The following is an 18982-nucleotide window of genomic DNA, read 5'->3' on the forward strand; positions in this document are numbered from 1 at the left end:
ACAGAACGACAGATAGGCAGCTGACAGATAATCCAGATGACAGGCGGGCCGCTGTTCTGGGGGGGACAACCAGAACAGCAGGCAAACAGCCGACCAAGGACAAACAGCAGCGGCTATCAAAAAATGAATGTTAGAAATGGAATCTGAAAGCATGCAAAAACTAGCACTTCACTTACCACTGAGCTCTTTAAGTAGTGCCTCTGATAGGAAGGAGGAAACGGGAAGCTTGTACAGGCGGCCTGGATATACAACAGAAGCTGAGCTAAAGCTAAGCTAACAAATGTCAAGTGTGGGAAGATTTTTACCACAAGGACGATTGATCGGCGATCAGAGCGTCATTAAGCGCATTGTTTGAGCGCGCGTATTAATTCGCGGCTGTTATACAGAAAATGGAAACGAATCACAAGTAATAACCTTGATGGAGAGAGATGAAGCCTTCCTTATCTAGCGTGCCGCACCAAACACCAAGGTCTGAACCGGAAGGAAAACAACGTGATGTCAACCAGGTGAGGGAGGGCCCTTTATATACAGGCAGCCAGCGCCACAACCAATTAGATTCAGGCACTTGTGTGGTGCGTTCAAAGGCTCTATCTATCTATCTATCTATCTATCTATCTATCTATCTATCTATCTATCTATCTATCTATCTATCTATCTATCTATCTATCTATCTATCTATCTATCTATCTATCTATCGATCGATCGATCGATCGATCGATCGATCGATCGATCGATCGATCGATCGATAGATAGATAGATAGATAGATAGATAGATAGATAGATAGATAGATAGATAGACTGCAAGTCGTTGCTTCCAGATGAAAAAGAATCCATCCAGTTGGACATAGCAGCAATTCTCACTATTTTTTGGCTAAATGAAGCGTCATAAGGCAATGAATGAGGTATTCTTCATTCATGGCTCTTTAGTGACATCTGGTGCCTCACTGAAACTGATAGACTTGTTACTCAAGGCTGTGGGTGAGGTTTGTCATTCTGAGGAGGAAGGGAGCTGTGATGGACCGAGTTAAAAACAGGAGGAGTCACAGGATATATTAGAAAAATATGTTTTTTTTATTTTAATCCACAAATTATAAATGACAAAAAGATAAACTGAGCTCATAAAAGAGGTTAAAGAAACAAAACTGAACTCAGGAAAAAATGTAAACAAACTGGCAGCACAAACAAACATAACTAGCCTCACAAAGAAATGACACACAGGGGTATATATACTGGCTGATCAGACCAATTAAGACACAATAGGGGTAACTAAACAGAGTACAATTACAAATAACACAAAACAACTAACAGTACAGCTAAGTTTGGCTAAACTAAAGACCCAAACTATGAAAACCAAAAATATTAAAGTTCAAATACTAATATTTACTTAAATACAAAACTTATCTAAACAAAGAAACTACTAATTCCCCCTGCCAGCAGGAACTAGTGGTGCAGTCCAATCAGCATTGCCCCCACATATTTTGTCTGGCCACTCCAAGGCAGGTAAGTACCAGCAAAACAAACAAGGAGTTAGTCTTAAGCTAACAAATTAAACTTAAAGTTGATATAAATACATATGTTAACTAAATGTGTGCGCTAATAAAAAGAACAAATGTATCCAAATCAACTTATAAATGTTTTACTGAAACTAAAATGTTGTGTTTATATAAAAAAATAAATTGTGAAAACTAAATTGTGCATAAAAGAGTTACCGACTTCTGACTTAAGAGTGTGGCCATGGATTTGGCCATCACAGGAGCCACGGAAGGAGATGGATGCCATGGCTCAGTGCCAAGTTGTGCAGCACACCACATGCCTTGATGATTTTGCACACCTTCCTCAGATGATATGAGGCCAATAGCACAATACACGGCTAAACATACGTGGGAGTGAGCTGTATTAAAGTGCACCTCTTCTATACTCTGAATATTTGGAAAGGGGGTTAGAAGTGAACACCTGGGGGGTAACCCAATTTCCCCTGCAGATTATAGCGGAAGACTACATCAGTACTTGTGTTGTGTTGCCCAGCTTTCCACTATATTTATCAGATATGTTGTTGTCATATATGAAGGGGTGTCGGAAGCATTTCTGTTGTGGGAGTGATACATCAGCTGTGACAAGAATGACAAACATACAACTCACAACGTGCATGCAGCTTTTCTCTCCCTTCTCTATGACTCACTGACTTTTTTCTACTACTGTTCTCATTTTATTGGCAGTTTGTGGAGTATTTTATTTTGAAAAAAAATATCAATTTCCACTTCCGTTCAACTTCCTTACAGCAAAGATATTTTACACAAGACTAAAGTTTAATCATCTCTATTGAAATTACTTTAATTTAAGCACTAGCAGTAGAACTGCTAAACCAGACAGGCTTTTTTTCTACAATTACTAATATTTCCCACCTCACCATCTGTATCACCAGTTTCTGCTGTCTCCAAAGTGAAACTTTCTGTGAGGATCTGCACATTCTCCCCTTAAGTTTTTTTTTTTTTTTTACAGAGCACAACATTTGCACAGAAAATGACATGTGGCAGTTTCAGGTCCTGTTTTGTCCTGCCACATTTTAAAATGAGACCCCTGATCTTTGAACCTACATTTTTAAACAGACACAATGCCCAAAAGCATCAGTACTATTCATCTTGATATGCATTCCAAGTTTTCAGCTAAATGCTCTTTGGAGCTATAATACTCTGTCAAACGTTTATCCTTGGTATTTTTTAAAGAAATAGGTTATGGATTACCATTATGTATTGTTTACGTTTTGGGGGTTTTCCTCTACCTCATTAACTCATAGGGCAGAGTTCAGCTCAATAGACACTTTAAAATTATTTATCTGGAATAGCCAAGCAATGGACTGATGAAGAATAGGGAAAATAACAGTTCAAAGAGAAACTACCAAACTGTACAATAAAAGTAGTAGTATAGTTTGACCTGTCTATATCACAGTTAAAAGAACAACAAAATAATCTAAAAATATATGACAGTAAAGAATATTACAAGTCAAACCTGCTTATCAGATTTTGTGATTCACAGGCACTACAAATTTCTTGTTAAATATTTTAGTTGTAACAAGCTGACATTCCTAATTTATTATTATTAACGTACTTAAGATGTATGCCATCAGCAATTATATATGTGTATGTAAATCGTCTGCCTACTATGTCATTGCTGTTTATAGTAGAATTTCGAAACAGTGGTCCCAGAAAGAAAAAATAAACACAACCCAGAGCTTCATGCCCCCTTTTAGTGTTAGGTATTTTTTTGTTAGGTATTTTTATTAGCTTTTAGGATTGAAATGGGTTGCATTTTCCAGCTTGTAATTGAGCAAAATGCTTATATCCTGTGGAAATGTGACCAAATGGTAAATTTGATCAAGTTATTTAGATAAATAAATGCTCAAACAATGGTTCATGATCAAAAACACGATCCAATTTCGGGACCTGAACGCTCCACACGCATGCGCATGGGCAATGTTTGCTTTCCTGCCGTTGCTGCTTCTTCTAGAGCTCACCGGCAATGATACAGCAAACACGGACGGACGCTGAAAGCTGCGCTGACATGGATTCACCCAGCAATTTCTACCATTACAAAGACGGATATTGCCCAGACTCCATGTTCTGCTAACTGGAAACGGTTTGTGTAGCCGACTCGGGATTATTTTTCTTTCCATTTTGACGAGACTAGTCGGCTCCCGGAGGAAGAGAATAGATGCGAAGGTTTTCCTGCGACACACGGCAGGCTAACAGACTCCACTCTCAAAGGACAACTAAAAATATGAAATATTATTAATTTGAATTTGCTTAATTGCCTCATGTATATAAGTTAAATGTTTGAATATAGGAGCTAAACGGAGATACAAAGTTCAGGAGGCGCTAATGGCTGCTAGCTAGCAACAGCTAGCTACAAGTCGTCGCTTTTTATTTTAGTTGCAGCATTTAAAGACTGGTTTTAATATAAAATGATGGATCGATGCGTGTTTTGACAAGAGGAAGCGCATATTCACCGTAGAGCTTATTTTTTTTGAACGTCTTCCTAAATTTGTATTTTATTGTAAAGGACGCAAATCATATGACTTGTCACTTAAGGCTGTTTAGTATCGCCTGACAACCCCTCTACTTCATTGGCCTCACTGCAAACATGCACCATCAGGACTACACCGGGGACCCCCCGGGGACTGCCACCCGCAAAGCCGCTTTCCATTACCGGAGAGGCAGCAGCAGCGCGTCCGGATCTCCCTCCTCTTCTGTCGGAGGTAACTTCTCTGAGGAGACCCCCAGCCCGGCGCAGGCTGGATCCTCTTCCCCTGCTCTCCAAGCGCTGGGAGCCCAGGTGAAGAAGAAGAGCGGCTTCCAGATAACCAGCGTCACCTCGGCCCAGATCAACGTCAGCGGGAACAACAGTCTGGCTGATGACACGGAGAGCTATGATGACATGGACGAGTCCCACACAGAGGACCTGTCCTCCTCTGAGATGCTAGATGTTTCCGCATCCAGGCCTGCAGACACGGGAGTCCCGGAGAGGAGCTCCTCAGATGAGACCTTGAACAGTCTCCATGGGGTGGACACTCCCGGACTGGTGTCCCCTAATGAACCTCTGCAGCTGCATCACGTGACTCAGGGGTCCTCCTTGGTGAATGGGTCTGTGAATCATCAATACTACCCCCAGCAGGCCCACCATCACCAGTCTGACCTAGCGTTACCAACTCTTCCCGTTGCGCCAGTAGCCAGCTCCAGTCCAGCTATGGTCCAGAGGCCGCTGGTGCATGAAAACCCTAAACCTGCTGGAGCTGCAGCTCCTGCTACTAATATCCAAAACATTGTGAAACCTTCTAATGTTTCTGCCGCTGGTTCTGACAACACTGCTGCAAGCGGGCAGGTGGCCCAGCCCAGCCACAGCCAGGCGGCCCCTGGCTCTCGCTTCAGGGTCGTGAAACTGGACACGAACTCGGAGCCCTTTCGCAAAGGAAGATGGACGTGCACAGAGTATTATGAAAAGGAGGTCGCTCACCCAGCGCCGCCTGAGGCAGTCAGAACCATAGATGTGGCCGTAGAGGCTGAGGCGGGAAATGCCGGGACGAGTCCAGCTGTTCCAGCCATGCTGCAGCCGTACCACCCTCCCACCCAGGACTTCACCAGTTCACAGGTGGTGACGCAGCCTACTGCCCAGAGCTACATTTCCCCCAAAGAGGTTGCCGGGATGACGTACATGCAGAAACCTGCAGCTGCGTCTCAGCCGCCTCCTGTAATACCCCAGCCACTACCCTATGCTGTGGATCCGCAACCCCATGGAGGGTACCCCACATCCCAGCTCCACACAGGAGTGATCGGACCCACTGGAGGGGTCAGACAGCCTGACTTCATCCAGCCAACCGCTCCCTTTCAGACACAAGTTCAGCCGCCTCTTCCACATGTGAATCCTGGGATCTCTGCTCCAGTTCCAGGAATCCCACTGCAGCATCCCGTCAGCATCACTCCAATTCCGGGTCAGGTTGCCACGCCGACCTCCGTGGCTTTTGCTTCTCTTCAACCTCAACCCCACCCTCTGCCAAAAACACAACTCCAGCACCCGGTGGCCCTCCAAGGCACCCCCTACAAGCCGCTGACCGCTCTGCAAGCCGACCTGCAGCCACTGCTCACCCTTGGGGCGAACCTCGTTCATGTTCCTGGAGGAGGAAGCATGGCCAAAAACACAGAGTTAGAGATTGCCCAGAAGCTCTTGATTCAGCACCAGGGTCTGCTGGGTCTGCCTAGGCTGGGGGCAGCCGAAGGAGCCGCCGAGGGCCACATGGGCATGTCAGTGGAAGCCAGAGCTTTCATGGCTGCTGCAGGCTTTAGGAGCCAGCATGCAGAGGAAGAGGATGACAGGTGAGGAAACTGTCTTGTTTTTAATCACATGTTGGGCTTACAAGTTGGTCATTTGCATGCAGTTCTCTGTTCAGGGTCAGTGTGCTGGCCTGGTCAGACCCCAGATCTGTCGCAGCTTTCTCTCAGAGCCATGGTTTGCGTCTCTTTCAGGTTCAAGCTGTTCCACCGCAGGGAAATAGTGAGTCTTTGTGTTTATTTCCAAGTATTCCTGCAGGCTCTTAAGGAGTTATGTAGGGTGAGGGAAATCTGTGAGAAGGCAGGGCCGCTCTAACCGGGTTGGTTCCCTGGAGAAAAGCTGTCGGAGACGCCACAAGTTGTTTCTCTGCTTGTAAACCTCCTGTGTCCGGTCGAACAGGAGATTCATGTCTGATCTTTGCACTCTTTAGCTTTGCAAAGATAAAGCGTGCAACTAAAGGCCTAAAGTTGATTGAATGTGCTGCAGAGAGAGAATGTTTGCATCTGGACAGGCGTTTGTCCCATGTTTGTGGACATGAATCAGCCTCTATCCTGCAGCAGACAGTCTGAGACTGACTGTCCGTTTTGTTTATGGCCATGTTGTCTTACTGTTGTTCAGTGCTTCAATTCCATCCTCTTTTTACAGAAACAATTCCACCCGTGCATGAACACAGTCCTGTATTTTCTCGTGTTGCGTCCACAAGCGTTAATATATTTTATTTGGATTTTTATATGAAAGAAACGAATACAAATTTGCTATGTATTTATGTTCTGCTTCCGGAAAACAAGCTCGGAACCAATTTTTGCTGAAATTGCAGCTGCAAGTCTTTTGGGATGTGTTTTATTAAAGCATTAAATGCAAAAAGGAGGTTGTCAAGTTACAAGGAAACTATATATTAAAGTAGTTTTATTGCTGTTAAAGAAAACCTGGTTCAGATTGAAAGATTTTATTTCCAGTTGCTGCTTAGCTTTCTTATTCTCTGACTTGCGATATCTACCAATATTCTCACATCACATTTCCTTAAAATCATACAAGCCCATTTTACAGACTAAATTTCAACTTCTTTTCTGTGAAAAGTTGTTCCAACTTTGCGAACAAACATGTCTGTTGGCTTCAAGTCTACAAAGTGTGCACTGATTGCAGTTTTCCAGCCTATCACCTGTCTTTAAAAAGCCTGACCAATTCCAATTTCAGCAAACACAATTTTCTCTATCTGAAAAGTGGATAATTGTAGTGACGAAGCCCCTTTTTGCTCCCACAGCAGAGCAAATGACATTTGCAGATCAGTTTTTCATGTATTGTCTCCAAAAATTAAGGAAATTGTAACTAATATATTGGTTCACACATGAATATCTTTTGTGACTAAGCCTGTCACGATAACAAATTTTGCTGGACGATTAATTGTCTAACAAATTATTGCGATAAACGATAATATTGTTTCAAGACCTTTTGACACTGATTTAATGGAAATGACTAATAATGCATGTGATTTCCTGATAGATACACTTTATTTTCAAAAGAACACATAACACTGGAACTGATAAACTAAATAAACAAAACAACCAGAAACAAAAATAAAATGGATTCTCAGACTCCATTAACAAAAAACGTACTTGAATAAAAACTAATCAACATAAAGCCAAAGTGGAAATAAATACTGCATTCAACCAAAAGAGTGCAGATTATGAAGTCTGTATACTATATTGCCCTTCAGTAATCATTAGATTTAAATAGAGAAGATGGGCACATCTGACTACCTAATGCAATAGTTCATACTATCATACTATCATCATGTAATGTGTGGTGTGTTACGGTAGATCGTCGTGGCCGCTCCGATCTAAATCAGGGGTTTTCCCCGACTGGGAGCTTAACGCTGAATGCTACAGGTAGCCAATCAGCGCGGATTCTCCTCTGCGCTTTCTGGGGGGAAATTACGGAGGGGAATCCCAAACAGCTGAAACGGCGAAACCCGAAGTCCAGCGGACATTGGAAATGATATGTGGAAACAACATTAATATTTATTCAACATTTATTGCAAAAAATATAGAAATGACAAGGGGAGGAGTAGGAGCCAAATTGCTACCTCAGTTGATAAACCTGGTAAGTTTTCAGCTGTTCTTCGTTAACGTGACATAAATAGGTTATAATGATTTTCATTCAGTCAGGACTTTATGCTGACTCTAGCCACATGCATCACAGGTAGATTGTAGTAAAGCATTGATTATTGCATGATTTTAAAATTAGTTAACTGGACTTGTAGCCATTATTTTGTGCTCATGTGGCTGGACACCACACGGCACGACGAACCTGATCGAACCGTTGTACCTGGGATTTTTGTCGGCTAATGCGTGGTCTCTGGTTTAGAAAATGGGCCGACAACTTGTGTAGTGTGCGCTGGACATTAGACTAAGGAAATGAGGAAGGGAGGGTCAGTGGAGAGACCGGAGCTGAGCCTCTTTTCATTCAGCGTCATCAACAGAAAAAAAAAAGGCAGGAAGAGACGATAAAGCCGATAATTAAAATGAGGTCGATATGTTTAATTTATCGTGCGATTAATTGATTTATCGTTTATCGCGACAGGCCTATTTGTGACTTTTGTTGTTATGCAGGTAGGTGAACCTCTTTCTCAGTCTAGTGCAGACTTTAGCGGCTTTCCCCTTTGTTTTTATTTCTGTTTCTCTTGCTATCAGCTTCCCTGTCTCTGCTGATGAAAAGCGATACGCTGCCAGCACTGTGTCACAGGATGGAGTATTCAGGGGGATGTGTCAGTTTTCTTCCACAAGTGGCATTTTGCATGAGATCAACAAGTTTAGCTCTGGTCTCAAGGCATTGTAAACTGATCCTTAAATATACAAAGACTTTTTAAATAGGCAAGCATATTTAAAATGAGTACAACTTCAAAAATTAAGTTATAAAATAACATAGATAACATAGCTTTACTAATAAATAATCTTGTTCCCCTGAGATTTAATCCATTTGTAAAATATCAATTAGTGATTTAATGATCAATGCAAGTGAGAGAAAATTATTAAATGGTGTTACTTGTGCTACATTTCAATAAAAAATGTGTTGCTACTTGTTTTAGTTTAACCATTAGTGGACTCACTTCTGCTACTGTGCTAATAACGAAGCAAATTTTTTATTTAGCACATTTCCTGAAAATGTTTAGCACACTTAGATTTCCTTAAACAGATTTTTCTGGGTAAAGTTTTAGTCATCAGCTGTTAAGAATTCTTCAACTAGTTACACAATTATATTCATGCTCTTATTTTGAAATGGAAGAAGACTGTTTAAGGAGCATTTCGGTTTCCCTTGTCTCCTCCACCCTACTTAATTTAAAAGAAGAAACGTACAGGAACAAAGTAAAACACAAATAATAGAGAACATGTAAACATAAATGCAATATCTAAGGTCATTATAGAACGTACATTTATAATGTCAAAATTAAAAATTGATTCTGGATGGTTGTTTTCTATCAAGGCAGTTGTATTTTTGATTAGCACTTTAACAATAGCTTGCGCTACACACTGTTGGTATAGTGCTTTAAAGTGAGCATAACTTATTTTTTTAGTTCGTGGCGCCCACCACCATAGATAACATTGGACAAATATACATTAAGTACATTGATCAATAATTATTTAAATATTTCAATATTGTACAGGATATCTAATTAAATAATAAAATATAAAGCTCGTTAATTTAATTAAAGATGGCAGTTTATTATTTCATGAGCAGCAATACAAGAAATATCAAATACAGTGTATTTGAGTTTCACAGGTTGCCACTGGACAGCTTTTCTACTCCTCCATGACCACATCACGGAACTGGTGGATTTTCGACACTTTACGCTTCTCCACCTTCCGCTTAAGGATGCCCCAAAGATGTTCTGTTGGGTTTAGGTCTGGAGACATGCTTGGCCAGTCCATCTTTACCCTCAAGCCTCTTAATTAAAGCAGTGGTCATCTTAGAGGTGTGTTTGAGGTCATTATCATGCTGGAACACTGCCCTGTGATTCAGTTTCCGGAGGGAGGAGATCACGTTCTGCTTCAGTATTTCACGGTACAGATTGGAGTTCATGAAATGCAACTCCCCAACACCTGCTTCACTCTTACAGCCCCAGACCATGGCATTCCCACCACGATACTTGACTGTAGGTAGGGCTGTTGTAAACAATTATTTTAGTAATCGAGTAATCTATAGATTTTTCTTACGATTAATCGAGTAATCGGATAAAAACAATTATGAAATAAAATATTATTAAATATAAGCTGCTCTTACCCTGTAAGCATCAACCCTCAGCCGCCCGCCGTGTTCAGTCTCTCCGCTCACCTGTATAAATCCTCCTCAGCTTCTTCCCGCCGTTCAACCAGCAGCTCCGGAGCAGAAAGGCTGCCGAACTCCCGGCATCGCGCCGGTCATTTTAAGGATGTTTATTGGTCCCACAAAAAAACGATGAAAACCCGGAATTATCACCAACAACTCAGAGGCGGAAGTCAGAGCTCCGCTCAACGCAAATAATGTTCCGGCTGAAACACGGTGCGCTAAATGATACAACATAAATTAACGAAGCTTCGAGGCAGGTCAACTTTCCTCGAGGAATTTTAATAATCGAGGTACTCGAATCACTCGAGGACTCGTTTCAGCCCTAACTGTAGGCATCACACACTTATCTTTGTACTCCTCACCTGATAGCTGCCACACATGCTTGAGACCATTTGAACCAAAAACACTCATCTTGATCTCATCAGACCATAGGACCTGGTTCCAGTAATCCATGTCCTTTGTTGACATGTCTTCAGCAAAACTCAGACTTTCTTGTGTGCAGACTTCAGAAGAGGCTTCCTTCATGGCTGTCAAGCCATGCAGACCAAACTGATGTAGTGTGCGGCGTATGGTCTGAGCACTGACAGGCTGACCCTCCACCTCTTTAATCTCTACAGCAATGCTGACAGCACTCCTGCAGCTATCTTTCAAAGACAGCATTTGGATGTGACGCTGAGCACGTGCACTGAGCTTCTTTGGATGACCAATGCAAAATCTGTTCTGAGTGGACCTCTCTCTTTCAGAAAGCTGAATTATCTTGGCCACTGTGCTGCAGCTCAGTTTCAGTCCTCTTGTAGCCTTGGCTATCTTCTTTTAAGATCTCCAGAGAGTTCTTTGCCATTAGGTGCTATGTTGGAACTTTCATTGACAAATATGAGAGGGTGTGAGAGCTGTACTAAAAATGTAACACACCTACTCCCTATGCACACCTTAGACCTAGTAACACTAACTAGTCACATGACTTTTTGGAGGGAAAATGACAAGCAGTACTCAATTTGGACATTTAGGGTGTAGTCTTTTAGGGGTGTGCTCACTTTTGTTTCTGGTGGTCTATATACAGACATTAATGGCTGTATATAGTTATTTTGAGGGAAGAATAAATTTACGCTGTGATATAAGCTACACACAGACTACTATTCATTATGTTAAAGTGTCATTTTGTCCTATGAAAAGATATATTTCAATATCTTCAGAAATGTGAGGGGTGTACTCACTTTAGTGATGCACTGTAATTATGATTTTCAACACAGTTTTAGGTTGAGGATTTCAACCATTTTACATTTGTGTATTTTTATATTTTATTGACGATACAAAATGTGTAATTTATTTAAATTAAATTTAAACTATCACATATAGATATTGATTGAAATTGCATAATAGCTTAATTAAAAAAAAATTTGATTTCTGACAGAGCAGTCCAGAAAAATCTCAGTATACAGAAATGTACTTTAATTATTGATTAATCTCAGTTATTCTATTTCCATCGACAAGAAATTGCAATGCAATTTATTTCTTTCAAATTCAAAATACCTGTACTTGATATGAGAATCAGAAATGCTTCTTAAAATATTTGTTTAAAAAATGACTGTAATCATTGTAGAATCATTGTACAAACCAGATTCCAAAAAAGTTGGGACACTAAACAAACTGTGAATAAAAACTGAATGCAATGATGTGGAGATGGCAAATGTCAATATTTTATTTGTAATAGAACATAGATGGCAGATCAAAAGTTTAATCTGAGTAAATGTAACATTTTAAAGGAAAAATATGTTGATTCAAAATTTCACAGTGTCTACAAATCCCAAAAAAGTTGGGACAAGTAGCAATAAGTGGCTGGAAAAAGGAAATTTGAACATATAACTAACAGATGGAAGACCAATTAATACTAATTAGGTCATTTGACAACATGATTGTGTATAAAAAGAGCTTCTTAAGAGTGTCAGTGTCTCTCTGAAGCCTATTCCACCATTGTTGCGCAGAAAGATAGTGCAGCAATACCAGAATGGTGTTACCCACAGTAAAATAGCAAAGACTTTTAAGTTAAGTTATCATCATCAACCGTGCATAACATCATCAAAAGATTCAAAGAATTTGGAACGATCGCTGTGCATAAAAGGGTCAAGGCCGTACAACTCTACTGGATGCTCGTGATCTCCGGGCCTTTAAACGTCACTGCCTCTCAAACAGGATTGCCACTGTCAAGGAAATAACAGCATTGGCTCAGGAATACTTCCAGAAAGCATTGTAAGTGAACACAATCCGTGCCATCCGCCGCTGCCAGCTGAAACTCTACAGTGCAAAGAGGAAGCCATTTCTAAGCAAGCTCCACAAACTCAGCCGTTTGCACTGGTCCAGGAGTCAATTAGAAGCCTGCATTACTGACGGTATGGGGTTGCATGAGTGCTTGTGGCCTGGGCAGCTTGCATGTCTGGAAAGGCACCATTAATGCAGAGAACTATGTTCAAGTTCTAGAACAACATATGTTCCCATCTAGACATCTCTTTCAGGGAAGACCCTGCATTTTTCAACAAGATAATACCAGACCACATTCTGCAGCAATCACAACATCATGGCTACGTAGGAGAAGGATCCGGGTACTGAAATGTCCAGCCTGCAGTCCAGATCTTTCACCTATAGAGAACATTTGGCGCATCATAAAGAGGAAGGTGCGACAAAGCAGGCCCAAGACGATTGAACAGTTAGAGGCATGTATTAGACATGAATGGGAGAGCATTCCTATTTCTAAACTTGAGAAACTGGTCTCCTGTGTCCCAGACGTCTGTTGAGTGTTGTAAGAAGAAGGGGAGATGCCACAGTGGTAAAAATGGCCTTGTCCCAACTTTTTGGGGATTTGTTGACGTCATGAAATTTTTTCCCTTAACCTGTTGTCCTCATTTTCTGTGTATAGGGAAAACACATACAAATCTGGGTCATTTTGACCTGAGGACAACAGGAGGGTTAAAATGATACATTCTCTCAGTTTAAACTTTGATCTGTGATTTGTGTTCTATTGTGAATAAAATAATAGATGCTGGCACCTCCACATCATTGCATTCAGTTTTTATTCACATTATGTTTAGTGTCCCAGCTTTTTTGGAATCCAGTTTGTAGGTTGTAGAATTATTTTTCAAGTGTTGAAGAGTTAAAGTGACTACAAACTTGTATTAATGTTGTGATGGTATGTAGTGGTATTATTAAGTGCTTTCAGTTGGCTGTTGTGCTTCCCTGAGCAGAAAAGCAGCGGTATCTTTTCATGTTTGGGTGTTACTCCATGGTGGGGTTTTTTTGTGCACAAGAACGGTTTGGGTCACATCAAAAGTGCGGCTTGCAAAGAAGAAATCTCATCGGTTCTTCGGACAGCATGCTTTGTAGAAACTAGTTGGAAACCTAAATCAAAAGGCAGCATTGTGCAGTTCTTCAGCTAACGCCTTTAATTGGCAGTTACCAGCATAAACTTCCATCTTGGCTTGCAATGTTTCCAGGATTATTTTAACAATGGGGTGGTTTGTTAGAAAATCAGCAGTACCACAACTTCATTGTTGGGTGTATTGCGATTTATGGGTCTTATTTACACATATGACTTCATGCTTTTGGAGCTGTAAAAGCTGCAGCTTCGGTTTACTGTTATTTTATGCCAAAAAACTCTCATTAAAGCAGCATTTCTTCCAAAGTTTGCATGTTTTTGCTTTTTCTTTAATGAGGAATGTTGAAGTCGTTAGGAATCTGGATCCAAAGATGTTTGACTCTCCACATTGTGCCTTCAGATTGTTAGCTGCTAGTCAGATTTGGCTATCGTTAAATAACATTAAATCTCTTTCATACACACGGCTTATTCTTAAGATGATGATTTATTATAAACAGACAATGGTCCTGAGGTTGTGTGGTTACTGACTCATGATTTACGCATTGCTAGCACAGACATGCCTGAATTTTTTTATTTAATCTTTAGTTTCTTGCTTGACTTGCAGATCTGATAGCTGATTTAAAAAATATGTGGTTCTCTTCATAAGCCAAGAGTTTAGCGTCTTAAGTTGGTAATACCAACACTAAAGAGGCGAACACTTCGTGAATCCATTTTTTATTGCCTCTCATGTTCTTGTCGTCTCACAGCAATGGGTCAGGTTGTTGAGTAATCGCAAACAGATTTGATACATTTATTCTGCCTGACACAAACTCTACGACCTCTCCAGCTGTCATAGTTTTGTTTTCCCACTAGATGGCAGCAGGAGCTCATGAATCTTCTGCTTTGAAATCACTGACCTTAAACAAGCCCTGTGGCAAAGTAGAAATGTCCTCTGTACGCAATCTGTGAATGACAAAGCAGCAAGGGAATGAAACGTCCTCCATGAGGAAGACGAAGTCGCTGCTTACAGTGGACTGTGGGACATTGATTCTCCCACCTATTAAAGATTAGACAAAATTGGTGCATGGCGTTCTGATCTTTCATTACTGCAGTTTAACTTCCTCCAATTAAAACTGTGTGCTTTGCTCTTCCAGCCACAACCCAATCTCTGCAGCTTCTGGCAGCAAAGGACGCTTTGAGCAAAGCTGACAGCCAAGAGATGCTTATTCTTGCAGTTTCACAGTTGTGTGTCTGGAGTTTAATCTCCAAACAAACCAAAAAATTGGGCACTGTATTTATCTGTATGGACCAGATTTGCTGCATTAGTGAGTCCAATGCAGCTTAAAGTTTTTTTTTCATTTAATTAATTAATTTAATATATTTTGAGAAATTAATTTTCCTCTTTATTCATTTTTTAGCAGATATGAGGAATTCTGATGTTTTATGCGGCAGCAAAACACCACAGGATTTTTTTGACGCTCTCCTGTATAACATCCAAATAATTCTCTTTGAAATTGCTTTTGGAGAATTGAAATATTCTTGTTATATAATGAAAGTAAGCTGAGTGATTATCACAAAGTATCTAGATCTTAAATTGAAATCAAAAGGGTTTTTCAAAACACTGTACAAAAACACCCCCCAAAAACTGTGAAAGCCAAGTTTTTATTGTTTTGTTGCTGTAATTTCCAAACTGGTAAAATACTCATCAGTTGTTTTACTGAGGAGGCTCTATGGCTTTAATGAGGAATGTTGTAGAAACTTTACTACTTTGCTCCTGTGACCCATAGTGTGAATCACATGTGTGAGTTTTGGACTTACACCTTCAACAGGCCAAATTAAGCAAAGCTGTGCCTTTATTTATCAAATACTGCAATGATTAGGGACAACACCCTCCTGTGAACACCTAGTATCCTCAAATATTTGAGATTAGAGATAAAAATATTTCAGTGACTAGTGATTAGATTTTGATTAATTTTAAGGTTATGATTTGATTCAGAAACCATTTTTTCTATTGAAACAATCTAAAAGTGCAACTTAAACACATTTAAAAATATTTTTATAGCATTTTGAATCAATTCAGAATTTCCTGGATTAAACATTGATTCCCTAAAAATCTGGGGTTTTTTTCGCCACCTCTACTTAAGATCCCCTGTAAAAATTCTTCTAGTTGCCTATTTGCCTACTTTTTTTTTCTGGCGAGTATATCCAAAATATTTGAAAGAAGCCACAGCTTGAGAAGCAGCCAAGTAAATGGCATCAGTGCCATTTATTTTTGATTTGTTGTAACCTCTAAGAGCATAGATAAGGAAACTGTAGATGTTAGTTTTGCGGTAGTGCTAAGACAGTTTCCACTGATGTATATTTTGTGTTTGAACTATTACAATAGGCAGTTATGGGTGTTAAGAGGATGTCTAAAGTATCAGAGTAACAGAATTTAGCTTTTCTTGGGCATCTGTGATTTTGAATAGGGTCCACCAAATATACCTTAAAATGCACAATGGAAACAGTCTTAGTTAGCACTACGTACCGGTAGTGCTAACTAAGACTCAGTGCCAAGGAAAAGAAAAGCCAGCCAATTGCACATCAAGTTGCATTGCATCAAGGTATTTCAGATTCCCAAGCTGCACTTTTTTTTGTTTTTTGCATTTCAAATATTTTAAATATTCTAAATTTTAGTTTCCAGTCCATAACTTTCCAAGAAAAGCTGCATGTCTCTTTTGCAAGCAATCTAAATCAACATGATCGGATGGATAGGGCCACTGCGCCATTTTTGAACTTTTATTAGTCTTTAAACTTGCAGAAGCCACATAATGGAAAATTTTCCAGTTGTGAAACCGTAGCTTCTTAAGGCTGTTGTTTAAAAGGCTGTTGTACAGTTTGCCCTGCCAGGAATAAAGTGGATATCTGGAAAAGTAACTGAAGCTGGATGTGAGAGTCAGATCACCACATGAAACGGCATGCTGCAGAGAGCCTCAAGCAAAGTTTCTCCACCTCTGCTGTGAACATGCTCACTGTTTAGACTGGCAGCTTTTCTAGCTCCGTTTTTATTGAAACCCCCTGAAAGCTGCATGTGACTGCAAGTGACGTCTCGTGTTATCAGGCTGTTTTGTAATACTTGCTTGTAAAATATTCATATAAAAGCATGAGCAAATTTAGGCTCTAATGTTTTTAAATGTCAAGTATAAATTGGATTTGAAGGTTAGCTGGTTATTCTGTGGGGTTTAGTTCCATCTGTTTCTCCACGCGGTATGAGATTCTGGAAGATCTGTATGAAAGCTGGAAGGTAATACCTGATCTGTCAGGAAAGTGAGGTAGGTTTAATATTTGGAGCTGCGTTGATCTGCGTCTTCTCCTTTCATGGTTCATATGGTCCAGAAGCTGGTTATGTAAGGCATTGCGAGCATGTTGGAGTGTTTTACTCGCGCTCCAAAGAGCTTCAGTCCTCAAGGTCTGTGATGATATGAGATCTGGCCGAGTTTTAGGGCGTTCCTTCCTCTTTGTTTTATCTGTGTCTGAGCAAAAATCAAGGGGAATTATTCTCAACCACAGGCAGGTATAAAGCTGTTTAACCCGGCGTCGGCTCTCTGCCTCTCTCTGGAACCAGAGCCTGAAAATAGTCAAATAATTACACCTCTGGAAACATGGAATTTTGAATCTTCTACTCCCCAAATTCAGACAGTAAAAACATCCTGTGTGTGTAATCGCCGTTGATTCCCTGCCAAAGTTAGAGGCCTAAACCGGATTATTCCGGCCTACATACGCACACATTAAATGATGCAAAAAGCACACAAACAGGATGCACAGGCCCATGCAGACATGCACAAGCCCGTGTCTCCTGACTGCTAAAGAAGAAGTGATGTGGAGGGAAACCAGCGTATCGCATCACAGCGTGCAAACTGATGGAAAGAAAAAAATGGATGTGAGCAAAATGAAACACGGAATATGCATTAGGGGAAAAAAACAGTCTTTGAGGTTTTCTGTAAACATTGGCGCCTAGGGTTAGGGTTAGCGCAGTAGAGGGCGCTATTGCGCCCTCTACTGCGCATGCGGGACACTTTCAGGTCGTTTGCCCGTTTACACTGCAGGACACATACAGGTCGTATTTACTGGCAGTGTGAACGGCCCCGGCAAAAAAGTCGGCATTGCCAAAAAATCGGAATTGAGTCACTTCAAGCTGCAGTGTGAACGCACCCTAGGTCAGTTCACAAATTTGACAAAATGTCTCCAACATAACAGTGAATTCATATTTGATGGAAGAACCAAAACAGAAATTGAAGTTGTTGTGAAATAACCGGTACTCACCGAAGTCTAGCCTGCGTGACGGCTGACATCTCTGTTTATACAACAGCTTCTGATGTTTGCTTCCTCTAATTTATTTTCTAAACACTGCTATGATACCAAAACTGACTAACTTTGGGCCTTCGAATCATGGCCACTCAAGGAGAGAATAGATTTTGGTTGGTAGTCATAAATTGGCTTTAAATTGTTTTTAAATTTAAAGTCAATTTTAAATGATTGGCTCTGGTTGGTTTTTTTCTTCCTATGCAAGAAATGTCCAGGAATAATGTTGCTTTTAAAGTTTATGCTAGGAAACCAAGGTTTTTGTCTTTTAAAATGTAAAAATGTTAACTTCATGATTTTGTTTACCCAAACTCCCCCCAAAAAAACTCCTAAAATTGTGGAAAATCATCTGTTTGCCACCATTTGTTCTCTTACAGAGTCCAGTTTTCTTATGCAATATGCTGTAATAATTTGCTCATGTAACATATGGGTCACTGCCCGAACAAGTGTGCCACATGTGAAGTTATGACGCATAGCGTTGCGTCATCATTGACCAAACCATCTCTGTTCAGCGATTGGCTGAAGACAGAGTGAAGGCTTCCCCTCCTTTTTTACCTTAATGAGCATGTGCAAACTGACCCCAGACTTGAGTACAATGTGTACAGACATGTTGGTTTCAGCAAGGTTGACTAAATACGACCTGTCAGTAACATTCAATATGAACACTTGGAGCCCTTGTTGTGGGTGTTTACAGTGAAGAAAAGAATACGTGACCTTCACTTAATGAGGTTAATTGTCAACACTGGCTGCCAACACTGTTAGTTGTTGGGCGCCTCTCACTTGCCACCATTTTGTTGCACCCTGAGTTAGGTCGCCATCTTTGGATGCCGCTCAGCTGACCGACAGCAGGAGGACCTACGGACCTCCTGCTGGGGAATCTATGAATCTATTGGAGGTCTTTAGTGTGTGGAGGATGCTGGGAACATTAAAGTTTGTTTCCTGCTGCTAATGTAGGTGGAGGCGTTATTCTGAGGCAGCCAGCGGACTTATGGGTGACGTAGTCAACAGTGGAACATCCTATTGGATGGATCCGTCTAATCTTTGCTGACAGTTTATGTAACAGCAGAAAGAAAGCTGACATCACTGCCTAGGTCTCCTCTCTGCTCACCCAATCATCTTACAGTCTATGTCCAGACTCACACAAACATGAGC

The 18982-nt window shown here is 40.7% G+C and overlaps 1 protein-coding gene across 1 annotated transcript; it reads left to right on the forward strand.

Annotated features, from left to right (window-relative positions):
* Nucleotides 1-3473: 3473 nt before the first annotated feature.
* LOC145554374 (uncharacterized) lies at nt 3474-18935 on the forward strand. The gene is made up of 3 exons (XM_081613965.1): nt 3474-5864; nt 6015-6042; nt 8237-18935. The coding sequence occupies exons 1-3, from the start codon at nt 4138-4140 to the stop codon at nt 8378-8380; spliced, it is 1899 nt and encodes a 632-aa protein (XP_081470091.1). The 5' UTR covers nt 3474-4137; the 3' UTR covers nt 8381-18935.
* The last annotated feature ends 47 nt before the right edge of the window (nt 18936-18982 follow it).

The sequence above is a fragment of the Poecilia reticulata genome, chromosome 2 (assembly GCF_904066995.2).
Source record: "Poecilia reticulata chromosome 2, P_reticulata-male-v2, whole genome shotgun sequence".
Lineage (NCBI taxonomy): Eukaryota > Metazoa > Chordata > Actinopteri > Cyprinodontiformes > Poeciliidae > Poecilia > Poecilia reticulata.

Coding starts and splice junctions, on each gene's coding strand:
- LOC145554374 (XM_081613965.1), top strand. CDS start 4,138: ATGCACCATCAGGACTACACCGGGGACCCCCCGGGGACTGCCACCCGC. Junction 5,865..6,014: donor GCAGAGGAAGAGGATGACAG/GTGAGGAAACTG, acceptor CGTCTCTTTCAG/GTTCAAGCTGTTCCACCGCA. Junction 6,043..8,236: donor TGTTCCACCGCAGGGAAATA/GTGAGTCTTTGT, acceptor GACTAAGGAAAT/GAGGAAGGGAGGGTCAGTGG.